Genomic DNA, 21,621 nt, shown 5'->3' on the forward strand with positions numbered 1-21,621 from the left:
ACAAACAGGAGCTGGGAATGTCCACGCTTCTAATGACTCGGCAAAGCGTGGTACCACAGAGCGGTATCGGAGGCGTGCAGGGGAGCTCGCCCCGGCTCTAGGCGCAGCCCTAGCCCAAGCTCCGGTCCCGGCGCCGGCGCTGGTGCCGCCCCGAGCCCGAGCCGAGCTCGGCGGCGGGGCGCGGCTCGGGGCGGGCCCGCGAGGTGGCGGCAGCGCTCCCCGAGCCGCCCAATCAGCGGGCGCGGGGCGGGGAGCGCGGCGCCCCATTGGCGGGCGGCGCATGGCGCGATGGCGTGTTCGGCGCTGCCGATGGCGCGTGGGGCCGCGCGGCGCTCGGCGGGCCGTTGCCGCGGCGCCGCGGCGGGTGACGCGCGCGGGGGGGGCGTGGCGCGCGCTCGCCATTGGCCGCGCGATCGGGCGATGGCGGTGCCGGCCGCGCGCCCTTGCGCGGCGGGGCGGGGCCGCCCGGGTAGTGCGGGGCGCGGCGGCGCGGAGCGGGCAGCGCGGCCGGAGCGCGGCGGTGAGCGGGGACCGGTGCGCTGCGGGTGGGGCTGGTAGCGTGGGTACCGGGGCGGGCGGGCCCCGGGGGCCGGTTCGGAAAGGCGGCGTCGCTGTCGCCGCCCGCCCGGAGCGGTGGCCCTGCGCTTCGCCCGGGTGTCGGGCGGGGGATGCCCGCGCCGCTGTCCCGTTACCTGCCTGGCGCCGCCGGGCTGCGGCGGCGAGGCGGCGGCTTGCCCCTCTCCGTAAGGAAATGCCCCTCGGGCAGCGTGTCGGGGTCCCGGTGTGTCTGTGCCCCCGGGCGAGCTCCGCGCGGGTGTTCCGCCGCTTGGTGCCCGTGGGCACTGCTGAGTCAGACAGCACCAGATGGGAGCTCAGTGCTGATCCAATAGGTGGTGGTGCAGAGGATTGTTCTGAGGTTAGTGAGACCTGTGTAACAAACGCTAAAAATTCAAGAGGCAAGTCGTAATGTTACGTGGGTGGTAATTGCTCTAAGCGATTACATACGACCGGTCTAGTTTGCTTTTTACACTCTGGTTAAATTTTGAGAGGGTCACGTTTGGGATTTGTTGGTTGGTATTTTGTATTCTGTTTTTATTCCTAAAATGCATTGCGTTATTTTCTATTCTCATAGAAATTTTTATGTAAAACAAAGCCAAACAGGATTTATAAAGCATCCCTTTTGAACCACCATTTTGAAACTCAATAGAATTACATAGATGTTAGATTTTAGCTTTATAGTTAATGTTATGTCTTGCTAATTCCAAGTCACAAGTCAGTGTTTGTGCATAAATATTTTAAACAGAAATATCAGCTGATGTTATGCACTGAATTTTTTTTTACAGCACTGTAATGCAGAATCAGTGTGTGAAATCATGAATATTTTCTAGAAGAGTCAACAGCACAGTAGAAAGCATCCTGTGCGTTGGGCAGGTTTAATAAACACAAAAACTTTAAAGAATCATTTTATGTTAGGACTTAGTATCACTCAGCCCCAAGATGAGTGAGGATCCATCCTGTATTTCAGGATAGGAGCACTTAATAATACAAGTAAGATACTATGGGTCATTATTTTAATAAATGAATTTCCCCCCTCAATTAATTATGTGAAGCCATTTTACTTTTACCATTTTTGCTTAGAAAGGGGAAAAACAGTTTGTCAATAAAAGATTCTGAAATCTTTCTAGCCATTCTCATTGTTTTTTTTGATTGTCAGATAATCATTCCAACTTGCTGAAATAGTTGCATTAGCAGTATTACTAGGTTTAGGACTGATAGAACTCTATATAAAGTCATGTTGTAACTGCTAATTATGATTTTCCTGACATAGAGTAGTATTCAAAATTGTGTTTTCAGAGGACGTTGTGATGCCTTTTCTATATTTTGTGTTGTTTAAAAATCCTCAGCACAGGTATCCTTCTGGCTGGGTTTTATATTTGTTTTCCTAATTAAAACATACCTTCCATTGTGCTGAGGAGAAATGATAATACCAGGGTGGAACAGCTTTGCAAGAACATAAATTTACAGAACAGAATGAAGAGTATATGATATAGGGGAAAAGAAGCGATAATATCAGCTTTAAAAGGAGTGGGTTAGTTTTTAATTTTGTTTTTAAAAAGCATTCAGTCAGGAAATGAAATAATTTGTTCTTAAGGTAGGCAATCTTCTCAATTATTTTCCCATTTTGGTTCCATGAGCCACAAACATCCTGCCACACCTTCACAAATAAATAATTGCTGTTGGTGTTCATGTGATTTAGATTGGTATTGGTAGGAAACCAAGATGATTCCAATATCTTCAGGAGCACTTAGGCAGATAGATTTGCCTGTCTGTTATGTTCTCCATTGAATGCCAGCTTCATTTTTCATGTCGAAGCAAAATAAGTAATACCAAAAGCCCCATGAATGGATTGTTGCATTTAGGACAGCACAGACAGATTTTTTTATCCACTTTGAGGTGGTGGTATGTAGAGCCCTCAGGCCTCCATGGAAATCTTGCAGTATTAGGTTGGTAAATGTAAATTACAGATTGTCCCTGTTAGGCTGTTAAGCATTTTTTGAACTTTACGGTACAGTTTTGTAAGCTGTTGGTTTTACGCAGTGAGGAAAGTCCAGTTACTAATGTATGTGAGAATGTTATGGCAATTTGTTTCTATGCCATAAAACATAAGTAAAGATCTCTGACAGACTTGCATAAAGAAACAACACAGAGCAGATAGACCAGGATGTGTTGAACATTCATGTTGTTAGTTATGTGAAAGACAGCTGTGAACATTTGTGGTGAATGTTTGGTGTCTGTTGTAAGCAAAGGGATGGTGAAATGCACCAGTAAACAGGGAATAATAGTAAAGGGTAGAAGAGAACTGCCACAATACTGTTATGTGAGGACTTGCATGCTTTAGACAAAGAGGGAAAATTTTTGAATGTAATTAATTTGTATCACAGAATAATATTGAACAGAAATTAGAGAAGACACAGTCAGAAATATAACGCTGCAGTTCCTGCTCTTGAGTATTACCAGTAATGGTTAATTGATAATTTTTAATCACTTGTCAGTATTTTTGACAGGAAGAATGAGTACAGAGAAATAACAGAATTTGGTGAGTGCTTACATAGACATTAAAAACAAGAATTTTGAGTCAAAGCAGTATCAAAATTGTATAGATAGGAGGGTTTTGAGAGATCTTGTGAGAGTAGTGATGCCTTACTGTTAGAATCACAGAATCTTCTGATATGAAGGGACCCACAAAAGTCATGGAGTTCAGCTGTTAAATGAATGTTCTGTATTGGTATTGAACCCTCAATCTTGGCATTATTACACCATACTCTAATGGAGGACCTAACCCCAGTGGCAAAGACCATGAAGAAACCAGGAAGATGTGTAGTACAAAAAAAAAGATTGAGAAGACAGTAGCAGATCATACTTTATTTTGGAATATTAGAAGTAGATGTGTTTTACATGGAAGATTGAAGGAAAGGTAAAGATTAGTTTCCTTACTCATCTCTGCCTTAAGTGATTTTGCTTTTATTTCCTGAAGGATGTCTTGCAGGAAAGTGTAGAGCTGTCTCTTTTTTCACTAAGTCTTGTACTTACATGAAGTATTCTTTTGCTGCAGGTTTGCTAAGTATAGAAAAACAGCCTTGAAAATGCTGTCCAGACTCTTCCGAATGCATGGCCTTTTTGTAGCCTCTCATCCATGGGAAGTCATTGTGGGAACAGTGACTCTCACTATCTGCATGATGTCTATGAAGATGTTCACTGGGAATGATAAGATCTGTGGCTGGAATTATGAGTGCCCCAAACTCGAAGAAGTAAGGATTTAAAATAATTTTATAGTATTTGGTGTTAGTTAGTAGATACAGGGTTTTCTACAGAATATGATCAAGCTGTGACATATTAGGAGTAAAGTAGCCATGTGGAAGCTTATTCATGGCCATCTCTTCTTATTTTGGATATTAAAGCTGTATGCAAGCAGTGATGTGCTAATGACCAAGAATTACAGTATTTCCGTATTTTTAGTTTTTAAGGCAAGACTAGCAGGGATATTTATTTTATTTTGGAACTTCACTTTTAATGCAGCTTCAACATTTCACAATGGGTTTTCATTAGTGTAAAAGCTAACTAAATTGCTTTGTATTTCATGCAGGATGTTCTGAGCAGTGACATCATCATCCTGACAATCACACGCTGCATAGCAATTCTCTATATATATTTCCAGTTTCAGAACTTAAGGCAGCTTGGATCAAAATACATTTTAGGTATTGTATCTGATTTTTGTATTTCCTGTATGCATTTTAATTGTGGGGAAAGTTGTTTAGCTAAATTGGTAACAAATACTAACCTTTTATTCCTTATGTTCACAACAGCATTATTTTAATTATTTTTAGATAGCAGAAAAAATGTTTTCATATACAAAAAAAGTACTATTTTTTTTGTGAAAGGTTGTGTAGTATTATATAAACACTGAAAATGTCATTCTTGTAATAACTGTTTATTATGTGAAATACCTAAAATTGTAGAGCTGTTTAAGCCAGTTTTAATTTTACTTAAAATAAAGTAAGATTTATGGCTTATTTCTGGGTCTTATTTTGATTGCATTATAAATTTTAGATTTTAATATCTATAAAAATAGCATCTACTTCAGTTTATATCTCAGCTGCTGTTAATGCAGTGAGACAGGAATTATCATTCATTTGTCATGATTGATCTAAAAGTTGGGAGTATTTTGGGTTTTTTTTTTTTCTTCCAATGTATATAAATGAAGAATTTCCCATTCTCATGTTTTTTTTAAGGTATTGCTGGCCTCTTCACAATCTTTTCAAGTTTCGTTTTTAGTACGGTGGTAATTCACTTCTTGGATAAAGAACTGACAGGTTTAAAGTAAGTAATGAATTGTTATTCTGGACTTCAGGCTTACCTTTTTTATTTCCTGTACCATAAACCTTGAATTTTAACATATGCCTCTTTTATTTCAGCGAAGCTTTACCATTCTTCCTGCTTCTGATTGATTTGTCAAGGGCAAGTGCATTAGCCAAATTTGCACTCAGTTCCAACTCACAGGTCAGAGGAGTTATTTTTGAGGCTTTTTTGGTTGGTTGGTGCTTTACTTTGGGATTTTTGTTTGCTTATCATGCAATGGTGATTTTTAATTTAATGTTCAGAATAGAACATTGTCCCATGGTGGGTGATTAGAACCTAGGTGAGCTTTAAGGCCTTCTCAAGACAAGTTAGTTTATAATTGTATGAGTAATCCAAGTGGAGACACGTACAGACAAATAATGTCTTGGGGATACATAAATAACAAAAGAATCTGATTCTATCCAGATTCTATCTTCTCTTGTCTTCAAGCCAGATCAGTGTTCAAGTGAATAGTAATATGGTAAAACTAGTGTGCATGGCTATGTGCATTGTTAATTGTATGTATGAGCATGACTTTGTTAAATCTGAACTTTAAACCAGCAACGCTTACAGATCTTTCAAGGAGGCTAGAGTTCCTAGACAAAGTCTTCCTTAAAATGGTTACTGACAGATAATTTCTACGACTCGGGATCAGTATCTAAAGACACATCCAGTGTTGCTGTGTTACTACTAAAAAAAACCATGTTTTTAGGCCAAATGGTAGCAGAACAAATGTAGCATATGTGCAAACAAGAACATCCATGCTCCAATACATTTCACACAATACAATAGGAGAGGTTGACGGGACATCTTGCTTATCATACCTGGTAATGTTTGTTTCCTAATAGTCCAAATTCTAAAATAAAAGTATATTAAGTGGTATTACTCTGTGCTTACAAAATACTGTACATGGCACTTGCACATACTAATTGTGACAAAACGTGTTATATTTTAATTTGATGTGTATTGCAATGTAAAGTTTCCATATACGCAATACAATGTGTTCTATATTATTTTATGATTACTGCAGGTACAGAATTTTTTACTGTTTTTAAGAGAATATTTTACAAATAGGTTTCTTCTACAGACTTTTTCCCTCTGCTGCCCCAAAAATACCATCACCATGAAAACAGTAGCAAAGTCTCTAGAGTTTATCATCCCTGCTTTCTTGAGGAAATCTTTCTTTCCCCAGCAGAAAGCTTTAGTGCCTTTTGTAATCTCTTTTCTATCAGCTGAGTCTACAGAGTTAAATATAAAATACTAAAGTAATAGTAGTTGGGGTACAGATACATGATTGTAGGAAATTTTTAAATACCATGACACAGGTGCCTTCTATTTCATGTCTTCAGATTTAGAAGTGGTGTTCTTTTCAATTTACTGTAATTAGTGTCTCTGCCCGTCAGTGTTGTAGAAGCTTAGAATACTGCTAAGGCAAAGGTAGAGAAACTAATCAAAATTAAATAATTTTGTGTCAATAGACTGTGAAAGTATAATAACTTAGAGGAAATAGAATGCATTCTCTGTATGCGTTCTCATAATAGTTCATTTTCAATAAATGTTTTACAAGGCCTTACCACCATAAATACTACTCTGTTTACTAGTCATATTATATCTAACTTAATTTGGTTTTTGTCTTCATGTTAATGGACAGAACTTTTTTTTTCTAGGATGAAGTAAGAGAAAATATTTCACGTGGGATGGCAATACTAGGCCCTACGTTTACCCTGGATGCACTTGTGGAATGTCTTGTAATCGGTGTTGGTACGATGTCAGGTGAGCCATACAGTCTAAGAGTTTAAATATTTCCAGTTAAAAAAGGCTTTTTAAGAGACATTAGGATATTGAGAGTTTCAAATAATAGGTGTTACCTGTGAGAGTGGAGTGACTTAATCTATTTATTTATCTATCTCCTAATTAGCTTATTTTACTGGTTTTGTGCAAATATGAATAATATATACATGTTGTACCAAAGTTTGAAATACTAGTGATGGCTTTCCTTGAGCATTGTGTAGTAGAAATGAACTTCTATGCAAATCTTTTCTAAGATTTGGTTTGGGGTTTTTTCCAACTACATTGTGTACCTTAACAGCATCATCTTTATATCTTAGGGTCAAAAACTCATTTTGGTGTTGTATATTGGTTTTTTCTAAGCAATTTATACTGTTAGCTCTTTCATCCTTACTAAGGCAGTTGTGTAATGCATGTGCAACATGGCTGCCATGGCTTTTTCTGGATACTTGTAAAGAAGTAGGTGGGGTGTATACTGTTATTTCTTGCCTGAACATCCCATATTTGAAAAGGGAGTTCTGTACATAATGTTGGCTGATTTTTTTTTTTTTCTCAAATAAGTGAGGAGTTTCAAGCTTCCATTATAAAGTTTGAAATCTTGGTGAACTGCATTTCTATTCATTTAGAATTACACCTTAAAATACTTTTCTGTCAATACATAAATATATATTATGCTTATAATAAGCCAATCACAATGAATAGGGCTTAAGATGCTTGTTTTTAATTAATCTTGAGAGTTCTTTCTGTAATCTGCAATGTCAGTTTAATGATCTCTTTCTTAGTCCAGCAGCACTTCTTCAACTATAGCTAATTGCATATTCAAATGTAAAAACTGTCTTTTTATTTAGGTGTGCGACAGCTTGAAATTATGTGCTGTTTTGGCTGTATGTCTGTTCTTGCCAACTACTTTGTCTTCATGACCTTCTTTCCAGCTTGTGTGTCCTTGGTATTAGAGGTAAGACCAACTTCAAGACAACTTCAAGTTTAGTATTCAACCCTGTGCTTCTGTAGGCTGTACCTTTCACCATGGAGTTACATACCAGCATGTTCATCTTCCTTTCAAAATAAGCTGGTGACAATAACATGTAAATATCACTGTAAAATATCATTGAGTCACACTCAATAGTAGTTGTGATCTAAAGCAAACTAAATAGATGATACTGTAACTTACTGTCTGTCCAAGTTTTGCACAGTTGAAAGTCTAACTCTAGAGTTTTTTGAGTAATTTCTTAATAATCAAATAAAAATGTAATGTGGAATCTTTTTTGTTTGTTCTTCTAATAGGTACTATATATGACCTATTTTTGTTTTGTTTGCAGCTTTCAAGAGAAAGTCGTGAAGGACGCCCTATATGGCAGCTTAGTCATTTTGCTCGTGTTCTGGAAGAAGAAGAGAATAAACCAAATCCTGTGACACAGAGGGTCAAAATGATAATGGTTTGTGCCTCTTTTTCACTTGTGGTTATGCAATCAGTGAGGTGTCCTGGTGCAAAAATCAAGCTTTTGTTTCCTATATACCTGTATTCTGCAGTCATAGTTCTTAATTAACTTTATATACGCTGTCATTTTCCTGCCTGTGCCATTTCTGTACCAAGCACTCAGAGCTCTTTCATTTGTACTCTCTCTAACCCCTGCAGCACCCTCAGCTTCTATTTCTTATTTCTTGAGTGAGAGAAAAAATGTGGGTGGGACGCATCCAAAGCCACTATATAACTGTGTCACAGTAGGCCAAAAAGGGTGTTAATTAGAGGTATGGAAAATCAGCTTTTGGATTTTAGAGGCGTGGGAAGCATGGGGGAAAAAAAACCCCAAACAATAAGAGGGCAATATTTACTCTTTGTAGGTTATATATCAAGTTACATTTGGAAAATTAATACTTGTTTTGTGTTTTTGATACAGTCACTGGGTTTGGTTCTTGTTCACGCCCACAGTCGTTGGATAGCAGAACCAGCTGCTCAAAACAGTACTGTTGAGAATTCAGTGGGATTGGATGAGAATGCACCAAAGAGAATTGAGCCTAACGTTTCACTGTGGCAGTTCTACCTTTCTCGGTGGGTGGCTTCACAGAAGTGTGATTGTACTTTATTTATACTGCTGCTGAGCTAGAAGCTTGTTCCCCTAGATCACAAGAATTGCAGACTTACAGGTCTGACCACTGAAGGACTCCTTGGAACATTTTTGTCCAAGAACATTTTGTCACTTCTTGGTGACATTTCAGAAGGAATGTCAATATTACACCATTTTTCCAAACCCTTGAAGTAGTCAAGAACATGATCAAGAGCTAGTTGTCCTGTACGCATCAAAACATTGTCTTTTTCCACTAGCATCTTTCACAGCATACTGGGAAATAATTTTAAGACTGCATTAGAGTAATTACTTACACAGAGTTTATGACCATTCACACCTAAATGCAAAAGCTGCAAAACCCATTTTATACTATGGCTTTTCCTTCAGCTCAATTCAAGTTAGTGTCACCTGTTGTTTCATGTTATTTCTGAGAACTCAGAACTTTCTGGTATAGACATGGGGTTTTTGTCTCTTCTTAGTAGTTCATCTTGCATGATAGTAGTCCTAATTGGTAGAGGATGATAAATTAAACTTTGTCTTGCCCTTGGGGGACAGGCCTCAAATCAATTTGCTGTAGCTATCAGTGAATCTTTTACAGTCATTTTTCCTGCTAGGGCTGCTGTTTAGCCAGATTTATGTAACTATTCAATGACATCTGAAGGTTTTCATGTTGATAGTAGTATGAAGGATTATTTTTCTACCCTAGCCTAGCATACTTCAATATCCTGGTAGAAAATATCTTCTGATTGGAATTTGTGTAACTATGTGATAATGGAATTATTACCCTTTCTGAAGCAGAAAATGTCAGAATGCTGTTATAAACAACAAATCGTATATTCTCTACAATTACTTTCTGATCACTTTTAGAATGGCCAGTATGGATATTGAGCAAGTAATCACTCTTGGATTAGCCCTTCTCCTTGCTGTCAAATATATTTTCTTTGAGCAAGCGGAGACTGAATCTACCCTCTCACTGAAGAATCCCATAACATCTCCTGTGATGGTACAGAAAAAGGTCCCTGAAAATTGTTGCAGGAAGCAGGCTGGACTTCTGAAAAGCAATCAGAAAACTAACACAGGAGAAGAAGCTATTATTCCCAAAGATGAAAATGGTAAGTCATTTTTATAGTTCTAAAGTCTGGGCCCATTAATGAATATTTGGAACAAATTGTGCAGTCTTTGGTAGCATATTATATTTAGTATCAGAACTTCAGGATTTTGAAAACCTGATAATAATAAAAATATTCTTATTATCTTTGTGCAGCTGAAGTCATAAAACCTGTATTAGCAGAGTCATCAACCAAGGCTACATTTGTGGTTGGCAGTTCCAGCCCTGTGGAAACTTCTTCATATCTCAGTGGAAAAGAGGAAGAGATTGAGTTACCTAAAGAACCACGTTCTATTGAGGAATGTGTTCGTATACTTGGAAATGCACAGGTATGAAAAAATAACTTTTTTATTTAACCTCTACTGCAACATCTGATTTAAGAATTGTTGGAGTTTTTTTCCCAGCTTTTAGATAATCCCATTGGTTGTAATACCATTCTTCAGGAAATTACATGGCTTTAATAACATGGGGAGTGTGGCAATCACAACTAAAACAAAACCCTTTAATGAGTTACTTCTCGAGTCAGTTGAGCCGGGTGGAAGAAGGGATCAGCTTCATTATTCATAGCATACCAAGTCTTTGCAGCTTCATCATGTACATGTACAAGTGGGTCTCTGATTATGAAAGTTTTTGATCATATGTTGGCCTGCTATAAAACCTGATATTGGCAGTTGACCCTTTTAGTAAAGTACAGTAGTTACTCTTTTTCTTTTAGAAACATTTAAAAGGATTTTCACCAGGAGAGTCTCTATTTTCTCTCTCCACCTTTTATGTTTCCAGGAAGGAGCAAAATTTCTTACTGATGCCGAGGTTATCAGCTTAGTTAATGCTAAGCATATTCCTGCATACAAACTGGAAACCCTGATGGAAACTCAGGAGCGAGGTGTATCCATTCGCAGACAGATGTTATCTAAGAAACTTCCTGAACCTTCATCTTTGCAGTATCTTCCTTATAGGAATTATAATTATTCTTTGGTAAGTACAAAGTAGGCTCACTGTAAAGCAAGAACTCGCTGTAAAACTATTTTCCAAACACATGAGGAAAAAAAATGTGAACCTGTTGGAATGAGTCCAGAGGACGCCACTAAGTTGATCAGGGGGATGGAATAGCTTGCCTGTGAGGACAGGGTAATAGAGTTGAGGTTTTTCATCCTGCAAGAGGAAGCTTTGGGAAGACCTTAAAGCCCTTTCCAGTATCTGAAGGGGGCTTACAAGAGAGCGGAAGAGGGACATTGTACAAGGGGTAACAACCTTTAGCTGAAGAAGGAGAGATCTAGATGTTAGGAAGAAATTCTTCACTGTGAGTGTGGTGAGACACTGGAACAGGTTGCTCAGAGAAGGTGTGGATGGCCCAATTCTGGCAGTGTTCAAGGCCAGGCTGGATGGGGCTCTGAGCAGCCTGGTCTAGTGAAAGACTACCCTGTTTTTGGCAGGGGCGTTGGAACTAGATGGTCTTTATGGTCCCTTCCAACCCAAACATGTCTATGATTCTATGAAATAAATCCATCATATGGTTCTATGAAATAAATAGTCATATATGTGAGTTAACAAAAAACACGGTCAAAACTGATGTAGAAGGAAAAAAAGAAAAGCAAACACGAGGCACCACCTTTAATTGCTCTTGATGTTTTTAAACCTAGGGTGATGCATGAGTTTTGTAAGTTATCAAAAAATATTTCCTATCGAAGTATGCAGCTGACTTATCTAAGAAATGCAGAGTTTTGCTAATATGATAATACTACCTTGAGCACAAGATAAAATTGAAAATTATTTTAAATTAATTTTAAATCTTTAAGGTTATTTAAGGATCTGTACAGAATTCAATACATCTGTCTAGTGTTGAAAAGCATTAGCTGTTCATAGCTGTAGCTGTTAACTTTTTGAGGTGGCAATGAGTTGCTTTAGGGGTAAATTTGTGGGTGTTCTACAAAGATGCCTTGGTGTGATCACAGGCATTGTATGTAGTATGCTGTACTGTACATTGGAGTGTAACCTGAGTGATTGTTTTGTTTTATTTCTGTAAGGTGATGGGAGCTTGCTGTGAAAACGTGATTGGATACATGCCTATTCCTGTAGGCGTAGCAGGACCACTGGTTTTGGATAACAAAGAGTTTCAGGTGCCAATGGCAACAACAGAAGGATGTCTTGTAGCAAGCACAAACAGAGGATGTAGAGCAATATGTGTAAGTATTGTGTGACTTAAAAAGCTTAGAAAACTTCCTGTATTATAATGCATAAAAATATGCATTATATAAACCTAAACATACTCAGGTTTATATAATGCATATTTTTGATTTCTTGGAAACTAAAATTTCAGTAATCTTACTTTATTCTCCTTCTGCTTTGGTTTTTAGCTTGGTGGAGGAGCAACTAGCCGCATTCTGGCAGATGGGATGACTCGAGGACCTGTTGTAAGGTTGCCCACTGCTTGCCAGGCTGCGGAGGTGAAAGTCTGGCTTGAAAGTCCCGAAGGTTTTAAAATAATGAAGGAAGCTTTTGACAGCACAAGTAGGTTAGTTCGATGGCTGTTCCAGCTTTATTTCCAGACATGAGACCTCTATGGATGGTAGAAAGATCTCAGTTTGAGTACTGCAATAGGAGATATTACATCTCTGTTTTGGCTATTCTAATGTTGTAAGTATCTAAGAGGACAGAAGTCACTCTGGCTGTGTGCCAAGGCTAGCAATAAACATTTTTCACTGATAATGGTAAACTGCCTTGTATTAACAACAAATATATATACATTGCATAATAATTAATAGAATATTTGTCTAAGCATTTTTTAAAAATTCTATAAACTGATTTTGATTTTTGCTAGGCAGAGTAACTGACTGTAGTTATTATGCAGAAAAACCCCTCAAAGTTTGGTCTTAAGCCTTGCAGATTATATTGTTAATTAATCTGTGAGGTTTCAGAGAATACAAGGTAAACTAAAGAAATGCTAAACAAATGTAAAACAGTGGTAAGAATAAGTCTATTTCAAGCCCCAGAGTTTCTGTAGGGCTTATGATGACCTTCTTGCTTTAGGAAGATTCAGAGTGAGATTTTCTTACCAGTTGGGGTTCTTAACAAGTGGCAGCCAAAGATACATCTGTATTTTGGCCAGAATCAGCCCATGCTGCTTTTAAAATGCAGTATTTTCTGTGTTTTGAGTGACTTGTGCAGCTTGCACTATTGAAGATAGCGTGCTTTTTGCCTTACATCAGAATTTCCAAAGGCCTTGAGATGTTTTAAGGAATACAAATGAATGAAATATATGTTAGCAATTCAGGATATTTTATCTCTTGAAGTTCATGGATAGAAAACATAAAAAGGCATTGAACACTTCTACAGTGAATATTTTTGTAGTAGTTATTCAAGAAAGCACCATCCCTGGAAGGGTTCAAGAAATGACTGGGGATAGCACTTGGTGCTGTTGTCCTGTTGAAAAGATGGTTGTTTGTCAAAGACTAGACTTGCTGGTTTTACAGCTCTTTTCCAAATTATTTGTAAGGAAATCTGTGATTCTGTATTTAGCAGTGCAATTTGCAAAGATTTGCTGTCATTTTGCCACTTAAAGTTAATATTCTCATGAGGATTGCAAGTAATAGTTAAATTTTCTTGCAGGTTTGCCCGCCTACAAAAACTTCTCATCAGTTTGGCTGGTCGTAACCTTTATATCCGTTTTCAGTCTGGAACAGGGGATGCAATGGGAATGAATATGATTTCAAAAGTAAGGACAAGTATCCTTAAAAATGGGTATTCCTTTTTAAAAATAGCCTGATAACCTCTGACATCTGAAAGACGGAAAGACAAGACACAGTGGTCTTTGCACAAAATAATAAAAATGTTTGATTTTAAGTGTAGATGAAACTAAGAAGAGAATAATGAAAAAAAAATAATTTTTTATTTTATATTTTTAATAATTATATAAAGAAATAATTTTTGGTAATAGAAGACGCTAAGCTGGTTGCACTGTTGCTCTGAGCCAAAGATTTTTATCCAGCAATAATTATTCTGTTACTTGTTTTTCACTTCCTAGTTAATAAAGAATTAGGAGTGGCAATGGAGAGGTGTTCTCTAATTTTGCTTATTTGTTTTTATGCAAACATGGGGAAGAACCTGAGATGTGATCCTTGGATTGCTAGGATGGCTTATGCTATAGGAAATTAAGTCTTAGACTTAAACTTCATATAGAATAGGCAGTCAGAACCATCATAAAAGTGGATCTGATCATAGACAAGTCCTAATGTAGCAGATTTTCTAGTCTGCTTTCCTGGTGTAGAGAAGCTCTTTCCACTACATCAGAAATTAATTTATTCCATGCCTGTAATGTTTTGCTTGGTTCCTGTTGTATCTTCAGTATGATAACCATATGTCCATGTACCTAGAATAGATCCAGGGATTCTGTATGTACTGGGAAAAATCAGTTATTCTCCAATATAATTCCCAAAGTGATTAGAAAAATATAGTCATAATTGTTTGTGGTTTTTCCCCTCCTGTTTCTTGTTTCTTCATTATATTGTGTTTTCCTTCCAGTGTAACTGATTATCTGATGAGAATGCTGTTCCAATATAGCTGTTTTGCATAGCTTGAATAGCTTGTTTTGCACCCAGCCTATATTGCGTGTTTCTCCCTAACAGGGTACTGAAAAAGCACTGGCGAGGCTGAATGAAGAGTTTCCTGACCTTCAGGTTATAGCTATCAGTGGTAACTACTGTACAGACAAAAAACCTGCTGCTATAAACTGGATAGAAGGAAGAGGAAAGTCAGTTGTCTGTGAAGCAGTCATTCCAGCTAAGGTGGTTAGAGAAGTAAGTGTCTGCTCTTTTGTTTATAAAAATACATACATTTTGCAAAACTGAAGCTTACTTTACATTGTAAATGTGAACTGACAGTTGTTTTCCAGGTAAGGATAGTTCTTACACATCTCTTCAGGTACTTCTGTAGGATAAGCCATTTCTCTGCATCAGTAGATACTTCCTTTTTCATTGTGGCTAGTGTGAAATAGTGTGTTTGTATTTATGATGCATATCTAGTTGAAAGCATTAGGATTTTCATGGTTAACCTTTGAAAAATTATGCTACATTTTGACATATGTTTACATGTAGTGTTTTGTCTGCCATTAAACCTATCTTTTAACCCTTTCACTCATATTTTGTCTCACATGCACCTGGCTTTCTCTTCAGTATTTATATGCTTCCTACTACAATGGAAACAAATAATTGATCAGGTGGTTTACTTACTCCAGAGCTGTCTTGGCATCTTACATGACCAAGGGTATTGCTTTATAAGAAATGCCAGTTGTATTCCCTGGCCAGTTTGTCCTCCATTACAGAAGTGTATTAGATTCTCTTCCACTTGAGTTCAGAAGATAGCTTCTGTGTCAGATAAAATTCATTGCCTCTTATGTGGTTGTCAGTGCTGGCCATGGGAGACAATATCCAGGGGAGAATTCACTACATTGTAACACTTGTTCAAGATCTTATAAGTGGGTGTTCGCATGTTAGATAGGGTGGGGGTTTTTTTTGTTTGTTTTGTTTTTTTGGTTTTGTTTTGTTCTGTTTTGTTTTGTTTTTTGGAGTTTCTTTGCTTACTTTCCCCTAATGATTTGTCCAGTCCCTTTTGGGAAACTACATAAACTTCTAGAACTAGTCTTCTGGGCAGTATTCCACAGTCCAGCTTTGCCTTGTGTGAGAACTACCTTCATGTTGATTCTGTTTGATGATACCAATCCAGTTTTGTACTGGGAGAGATGCTTAAGAATTGTTATCTTCACTCAACTGCTCAAGACTTTACAGCTCTGACAGATCCTGTGCATCTTCCCAGCTATTCTCATTTTCAGACTGAAAAGTACTAGTTTCTCTATCAGCAATTAGCAAACAGACTTCTAGTATATCTCTGAACATGCTTGCTTCTGCATCTTTTACAGTTCTACCATGTCTAAAATTCTGAGTATAGAGTTGGACACAGGATCTGTGTGTGCAGAATGGATTCATACATTGACATAGTTCGTGTCTTCTGGGGTAGTTTACTGTTTTTCAAATTGTTGTCACTGACAATATCTATTATAACCTCAGGATTTCATTCCAGGGTAGTAACGGTGAAGTAGTCCTTTCATAATGGGCATTGATAATTTTTAGGTAAATTTGGGAAGGTTTTCCTCAAACCCCAGCCGTGTATGTCACCACATTTACTTATACTGAACTCTTAATACATAATTGTTGCATTTTTGTCAGTGCTGCAGATTTGGTGCAGATTTCTGTAAATACTATTCCTACTGTGTAGGAATATCTTAAATTTTGCTCAACAACAGTATCTCTCTTGACCATCTTTGATCATTTTTATATTCAGTGTAAATCTCTTACTTGCAAGTTTCAAAATACAGTCACTATAGTATAAATGTGCCACTTAATTTAATATAACTGTTCATAGTATTAATTACCTATGTAGAATAGTGGTTTGTGTTGGAACTTTTCAGTTTGGCTCCATAGTGTCTGGAACAATTTGAATGTTACAATCATGTCAAGATAAATGAATGGGATATTTCTGCCAAGATGATTTTGCTTGTTCCATTCTGAATATAAGGAGATTTTGAAATGGAGTACTCAGCTGTGAGTTTTCTCAAAGGCCTGTGCAAGTCCAAACATTTTGTATTGATTTTTCAATTGTTAATTGGACATCCTACATTTGAAAATCTCCTTTGGAACAAAAATAAAAGGTATCCAGGACAATGATTGAGTCGAATTCCATAAAGAAAACAAGGGGTGAGGGCCATGAATATCCATTAGTAGAGTATTTCTACTCCTGCCTGAGGAAATGGGTAGTAAAAGTGTATCTATCACTGTGTCCAGGTGTTGAAAACAACTACGGAAGATCTAGTTGAAGTTAATATAAACAAAAATTTGGTGGGTTCTGCGATGGCTGGTAGCATAGGTGGCTACAACGCACATGCAGCAAACATTGTGACAGCGATCTACATTGCCTGTGGTCAGGTAGGTTTGTTTTACACCAGTTCACATTTTCTTTAGTTCAGTAATACTTAATCAAACATTGATTTAAGTGTCTCGATTGTTGTTTCTCCTCCTTGATCTGAAGGATGCTGCGCAGAATGTGGGCAGCTCCAACTGCATCACTTTGATGGAGAGAACTGGTTCCACCAACGAAGACCTGTACATCAGCTGCACAATGCCTTCTATAGAAATAGGCACTGTTGGTGGAGGTACCAACTTGCTCCCACAGCAGGCCTGTTTGCAGGTACAGTTCTGAAAGTGGAAAGCAACTTCCCTTCTCAAATCAAAGGTTGCTTTCATGTGGTGTGCAAGCAATATTACGGGAATGGGGCTGCTTGAAACTTGGGAGTATTTTGTATGAAAGTGTTAGAAATGTCTAATGAATTGTTTTCATATATCCAGTTTCTAAAGCTTAAGACATTTACTAATGTCTTAATAATATTAAAGAGACTCATTGGATATAATTTAGAAATACTTACTTTAATACCAACTATATCATAAATTGACTTAGATTTCCTAGCATAATACTGCCTCGTATTTTTTTCCAGATGTTAGGGGTTCAAGGTGCAAGCCAAGATAACCCTGGTGAAAATGCCCGTCAACTTGCTAAAATTGTTTGTGCTACAGTGATGGCAGGGGAATTGTCACTAATGGCTGCTCTTGCAGCAGGGCATCTAGTCAAAAGCCACATGATCCACAACAGGTAAAAAAAGGAAAAATTTGTGTATTTCTCTGCTGTCTTGATCCTTTTACAAGTACAGGAGACTCAATAATGATTATGTGATGAGTTGCAACACAAAAGCGGTATAACATTTTAACTATCTAATGTAGTTATCTTGCTGTTTTATTAGGTCGAAGATAAATCTACAGGATCTTCAAGGAACTTGCACTAAAAAGGCAGCTTGAATACTAAAATGGATTTGAAATGAAGAATTGTTCTAGTAACTGACCAGGTGCACAAAGGAAAAAAACCAAAATCTATGAAGTTTAGAATAAAGATTGTCTTCAACTCAATGATATCTGTGTAAGAGAAACTAAGAGATCAAGACTTGAGACTAGCTATGCTTGACCTTCTTCAGTGGTTAGAGGCTGAAAGAAGTCCTGTCAGATGTCTTGAACATGGCTTTCAAATTCTTACTCTTACACATCATTTTCTGAAGAGTCAGTCTTATGTTTTTACAGGTTGAGATTATTTTGCCTAATAAGGTCCTGGTAACTACTAAACTGAAAAGTAATATAATGTACTTTGTACATTTAAAGTAACAAAACAAAAGAAGTCGGTGTAAACTTGGATTGAATGCACTGGTCCTTGCCATCTTTATTTTCTGGTCAAACAAGCATGTTTTTTAACGTGATGGCAAGCCTAATCACTTTCTATGAACTCCCAGTTTTAATTTGTTCACATGTAAAACAGGTCTTAGACTATCAGACAGTTTAATTGAATGCTATTAGTTTAATAGAAATCTCTCTATATATATAGTACCTAATTTGCTGCTGCTTCAGCTAAGCAGTGTTCAGTGTTTAACTCCACAATTTAGATTATTCCTTTATGTAAAACCTGTTATCTGTAAAGTTCTGAACTGTTAAATATAATCTGTACCGAAGTAGGGAAGAACAGTGTCTTCAATTGTTTTGGTACTCTGTAGAAAAAATGAAATGCTAACTTCAAAACAGTTATGTGTCAGGTATTTAAGTAAAAGTACTTTCTCAAACATTTGATAGGAGTGCATTCAAACAAACGAGTCAGGAACAGATGTTTACACTTACTTAACAAGAAGTCTCTTTAGGAATATACACACACATTGTGTACCTTACGTTGGGGATTTTTATAAGGTGTTTAACGCTTATTCTCCAAGAATAGGTGCTTATCCACTGTTTCAGCTGAGATAAAACTAAGCCAGAAAACCACACTGTTCTTAAAAAAATAGGAGGGGATTCTTTTCTTTTAATTTCCTTCTGAACTTTCTTTTAAAGGTGGGGAGTATTTATTTTAAGAAGAAATCTTAGCTTTTTTGTCAATGAAAAGTACTAATTAAGGGGATTAAATGAAATTACATGTTAATGTAAGAAGCCGTTTTTGTAATAAAATACTGTACTTGGACCAGTGAAGCAGTCTCAGGTGTTCTTACTGTAATAAAGAAAACCCAGGTTTATTCTGGTTTGATTCACCTTTGGGAATACTGCTAAATGCATAGCCCTGCCTAGGTAATTACAGGAGGAAAATTATTAATTTGCTTGATGATTTTTTGTTTGGTTGGTGTTGGAGTTTGTTTGACTTTTTGTGGGGGGAATCAGTGGATTGGGCTGGATTTCCTGCAGCATCATTCCTAAAGCGGTGACTAGTAGAGGTGTTCTAATGTGCAGATTTGATACACATCATGGTGGATTGCTTTGTAGTACATTTACACATTAATATACATTGTAATGAGCTCATAAATGTAATGTGCAAGCATGAAGACATACTACATGCTAGACATGTTATGATGCCATGTAAATAGCAAATACCATGAATGTTTATCTTCCTGCAGTATTGTTGCTAATTGCTACTATTTTTATTTAAGGAAATTTGGAATTACTTTGTTTCTATGTTCATTCAATGATTTTATTTAACACTGGTCTGGCAATAAATGGTGGTTCAGTGTTCATTTTGGTGGATTTAACTGACATTCTGTCTGGCAGAATTAACTTTTTGTATTATTACTAAACTGTGTACATTTTGGTACAGAACTACTTTTTCAGTTTCAGTAAAACCATAGAAAACACATTGGCTTAATTGTGATATTTTAAGCTTACTTTATGACTTAGTAACATATTTGCAGAGTCAAAATTAAGAGTTAATGAAGAGACACTGGCAAGCAGTGCTAAACACAGCCAGGGCTGTGACACCAGAACTTCTCCCCTTGTTTGGAGAAGCCTGTTGGCACTCATTTATTCTCCTCAAAGCTTAATTAGGCAGTTTGCCCAAGGGGGAGAACTAACTCACTGCAGCATTAGAGATACCTTCTGCTGGGGCTTGTTTGGCAAAATCAAACCACCTGTCTAGAATCAAATTTCTAGAATTGCTGTAACTTCAGTGTTGTACTTTCACCATTGATAATGGTGAAATAATTCCCAAATCTTTTAAAACCCTAGAATTAAAAAAGAACATATGAAACAGTGTGTTTGACTCTGGTACCACTTTGCTTCTCTCTTCACCTCCTTTCTCCTCTGTGTGCTGAATCTATTTTACCCTGTAAGACACCAGTCCCCTTCTGCTGCCTGGTGTGGAAGTTTCAGCACTGTGAGGCTTGCAAGCACTGCAGCCCCAGCTGCTTCTAGCCACACAGTTGTTGCCCACTTGGATTTCCCCAGCTGCTGCGAGGTGCTGTCAGTGAACTGAGCACTACTGAACCTTCCTGATGGAGGGAGCAGCTCCAGCACAGGGATGCACACCACACGCACCCTGACGTGGCTGTGGTACCAGAAGCCTGGTACAGCAGGTGCTGGCCTGGGGGGATGTGGCTCTGCCAGGCTCCAGCACAGGCATTCCTAGGCAGGCACAACGATTCCTGGACAAGAGTGCTGTGGGACACCAGTTCCTTTCTCAGAGTGTACAAGTCCACTGGGTGTGTCAGTGCACAGACCCTGGACAATTTTTGTGCTTGATGTGAACCTTGCTCATATGGTGAATACCGTATGAAAAAATACCATATGAGCCCTGGGACAAGCTGTAGTAGAGGGCCTGTCTTCTTCCAGCTGCCTTTTGGGGTGCAGTGAGAGCTCTGGCTACTATTCAGTGTTTTTCAGATCTGTGATCCTCTCCCATCTCCTTTAGGACATGGCTTACCATTTTCAAGGTCATATCTTCTTCCTCCTTTGGCTTTGGTTAGGGAAGGTTTATATTGCAGGTTTATACCTGCTGAAAAAAGACGATGGTTTGGGATCCTGTCTTGCCTCAGGGCAAGTTCATGTTCTTGTCAGGTCCACCTTGCCCTGCAGAGTGGTGACACTGCATCCAGTGACCCCCCTAGCACTGACAGTTCCATACTTTGTCATCCTGCCTGGGGATGACTGCTGCCCCAGGCTCACCTTGCTTACACCCTGTGGAATGGGGGAGGCCTGCTTCCAAAGCTGACCTCACTTCAGTGCTCCAAGGCTTTTGTATTACATAACACAAAACTACTTAGCATCCTATCTTAACCACCAGCTTTACTTCAGTCTGCTCTTAAGCAAAGCTTTAGCCCCAGGTTGCTCCCATTCCATTCCCACTAGGATTCAGGCCTTCTAGACAAATATGGTAGGTAGATAAACAACCTTATTGTTGTTTGCCCCCACTCACGTAGGACAGGAAAGAGTAAAGGCAAAAATGAGAAGACATAGATTCAGATGGAGACTGCTTAGGAGATAAAGTGAAGCCACACCCAGAAAGCAAAATAAAGAATTTATTCACAATTCCCTATCAGCAAGAAGAGCTTTGGCACACTAATAGTTATTTGGGAAAACAAATGCCATAACCATGAATGTCCCCACTTTCTCATCTTCTTCCCAGAGCTTTTGGTGCTGGGCAGAATGCAGTCTGGTATGGAATATTGGTGTGGTCAGCTGGGATCAGATGTGACTCCCTTTGTTCCTTCAGAGCCTCTTACTTGCCTCTAGCCTACTCACTGGCAGTGAATGCAGGAGAAAAAGGACAAAAATAAAACCTTGATGCTGGCAACCCCTCCTCAGCAACAGCTAAAGTACTGCTGTGTAACCAATGTTCTTAGTCACAAATCCAGAACACAGCCTCATA

The 21,621-nt window shown here is 38.4% G+C and overlaps 1 protein-coding gene across 3 annotated transcripts; it reads left to right on the forward strand.

The window, feature by feature from the left end:
- The first annotated feature begins 471 nt into the window (after positions 1 to 471).
- HMGCR (3-hydroxy-3-methylglutaryl-CoA reductase) lies at positions 472 to 19,612 on the forward strand. 3 transcript variants are annotated; one of them, XM_021531817.4, is made up of 20 exons: positions 472 to 916; positions 3,614 to 3,809; positions 4,145 to 4,256; positions 4,791 to 4,878; positions 4,974 to 5,058; positions 6,564 to 6,669; positions 7,533 to 7,639; positions 8,004 to 8,120; positions 8,583 to 8,734; positions 9,618 to 9,862; positions 10,015 to 10,187; positions 10,639 to 10,833; positions 11,883 to 12,041; positions 12,213 to 12,370; positions 13,465 to 13,570; positions 14,481 to 14,651; positions 16,692 to 16,832; positions 16,936 to 17,094; positions 17,399 to 17,553; positions 17,702 to 19,612. In XM_021531817.4, exons 2-20 carry the CDS (start codon positions 3,645 to 3,647, stop codon positions 17,754 to 17,756), a joined length of 2,649 nt encoding a protein of 882 aa, XP_021387492.3. In that variant the 5' UTR covers positions 472 to 916; positions 3,614 to 3,644; the 3' UTR covers positions 17,757 to 19,612. The 3 variants fall into 3 exon arrangements, with proteins under 3 accessions (XP_021387492.3, XP_021387491.3, XP_021387490.3); XM_021531816.3 differs by having other exon boundaries at positions 472 to 534; XM_021531815.3 differs by having other exon boundaries at positions 472 to 520.
- The last annotated feature ends 2,009 nt before the right edge of the window (positions 19,613 to 21,621 follow it).

Source organism: Lonchura striata, chromosome Z (assembly GCF_050655825.1).
Source record: "Lonchura striata isolate lonStrDom1 chromosome Z, ASM5065582v1, whole genome shotgun sequence".
In the NCBI taxonomy this organism is placed as follows: Eukaryota; Metazoa; Chordata; class Aves; order Passeriformes; family Estrildidae; genus Lonchura; species Lonchura striata.

Excerpts from the sequence above, each read along its gene's own strand:
- HMGCR (XM_021531817.4), top strand. The coding sequence starts at position 3,645 with ATGCTGTCCAGACTCTTCCGAATGCATGGCCTTTTTGTAGCCTCTCAT. Across the intron at positions 4,257-4,790 it reads TGGATCAAAATACATTTTAG|GTATTGCTGGCCTCTTCACA; the intron begins GTATTGTATCTG and ends GTTTTTTTTAAG. Across the intron at positions 4,879-4,973 it reads AAAGAACTGACAGGTTTAAA|CGAAGCTTTACCATTCTTCC; the intron begins GTAAGTAATGAA and ends CTTTTATTTCAG.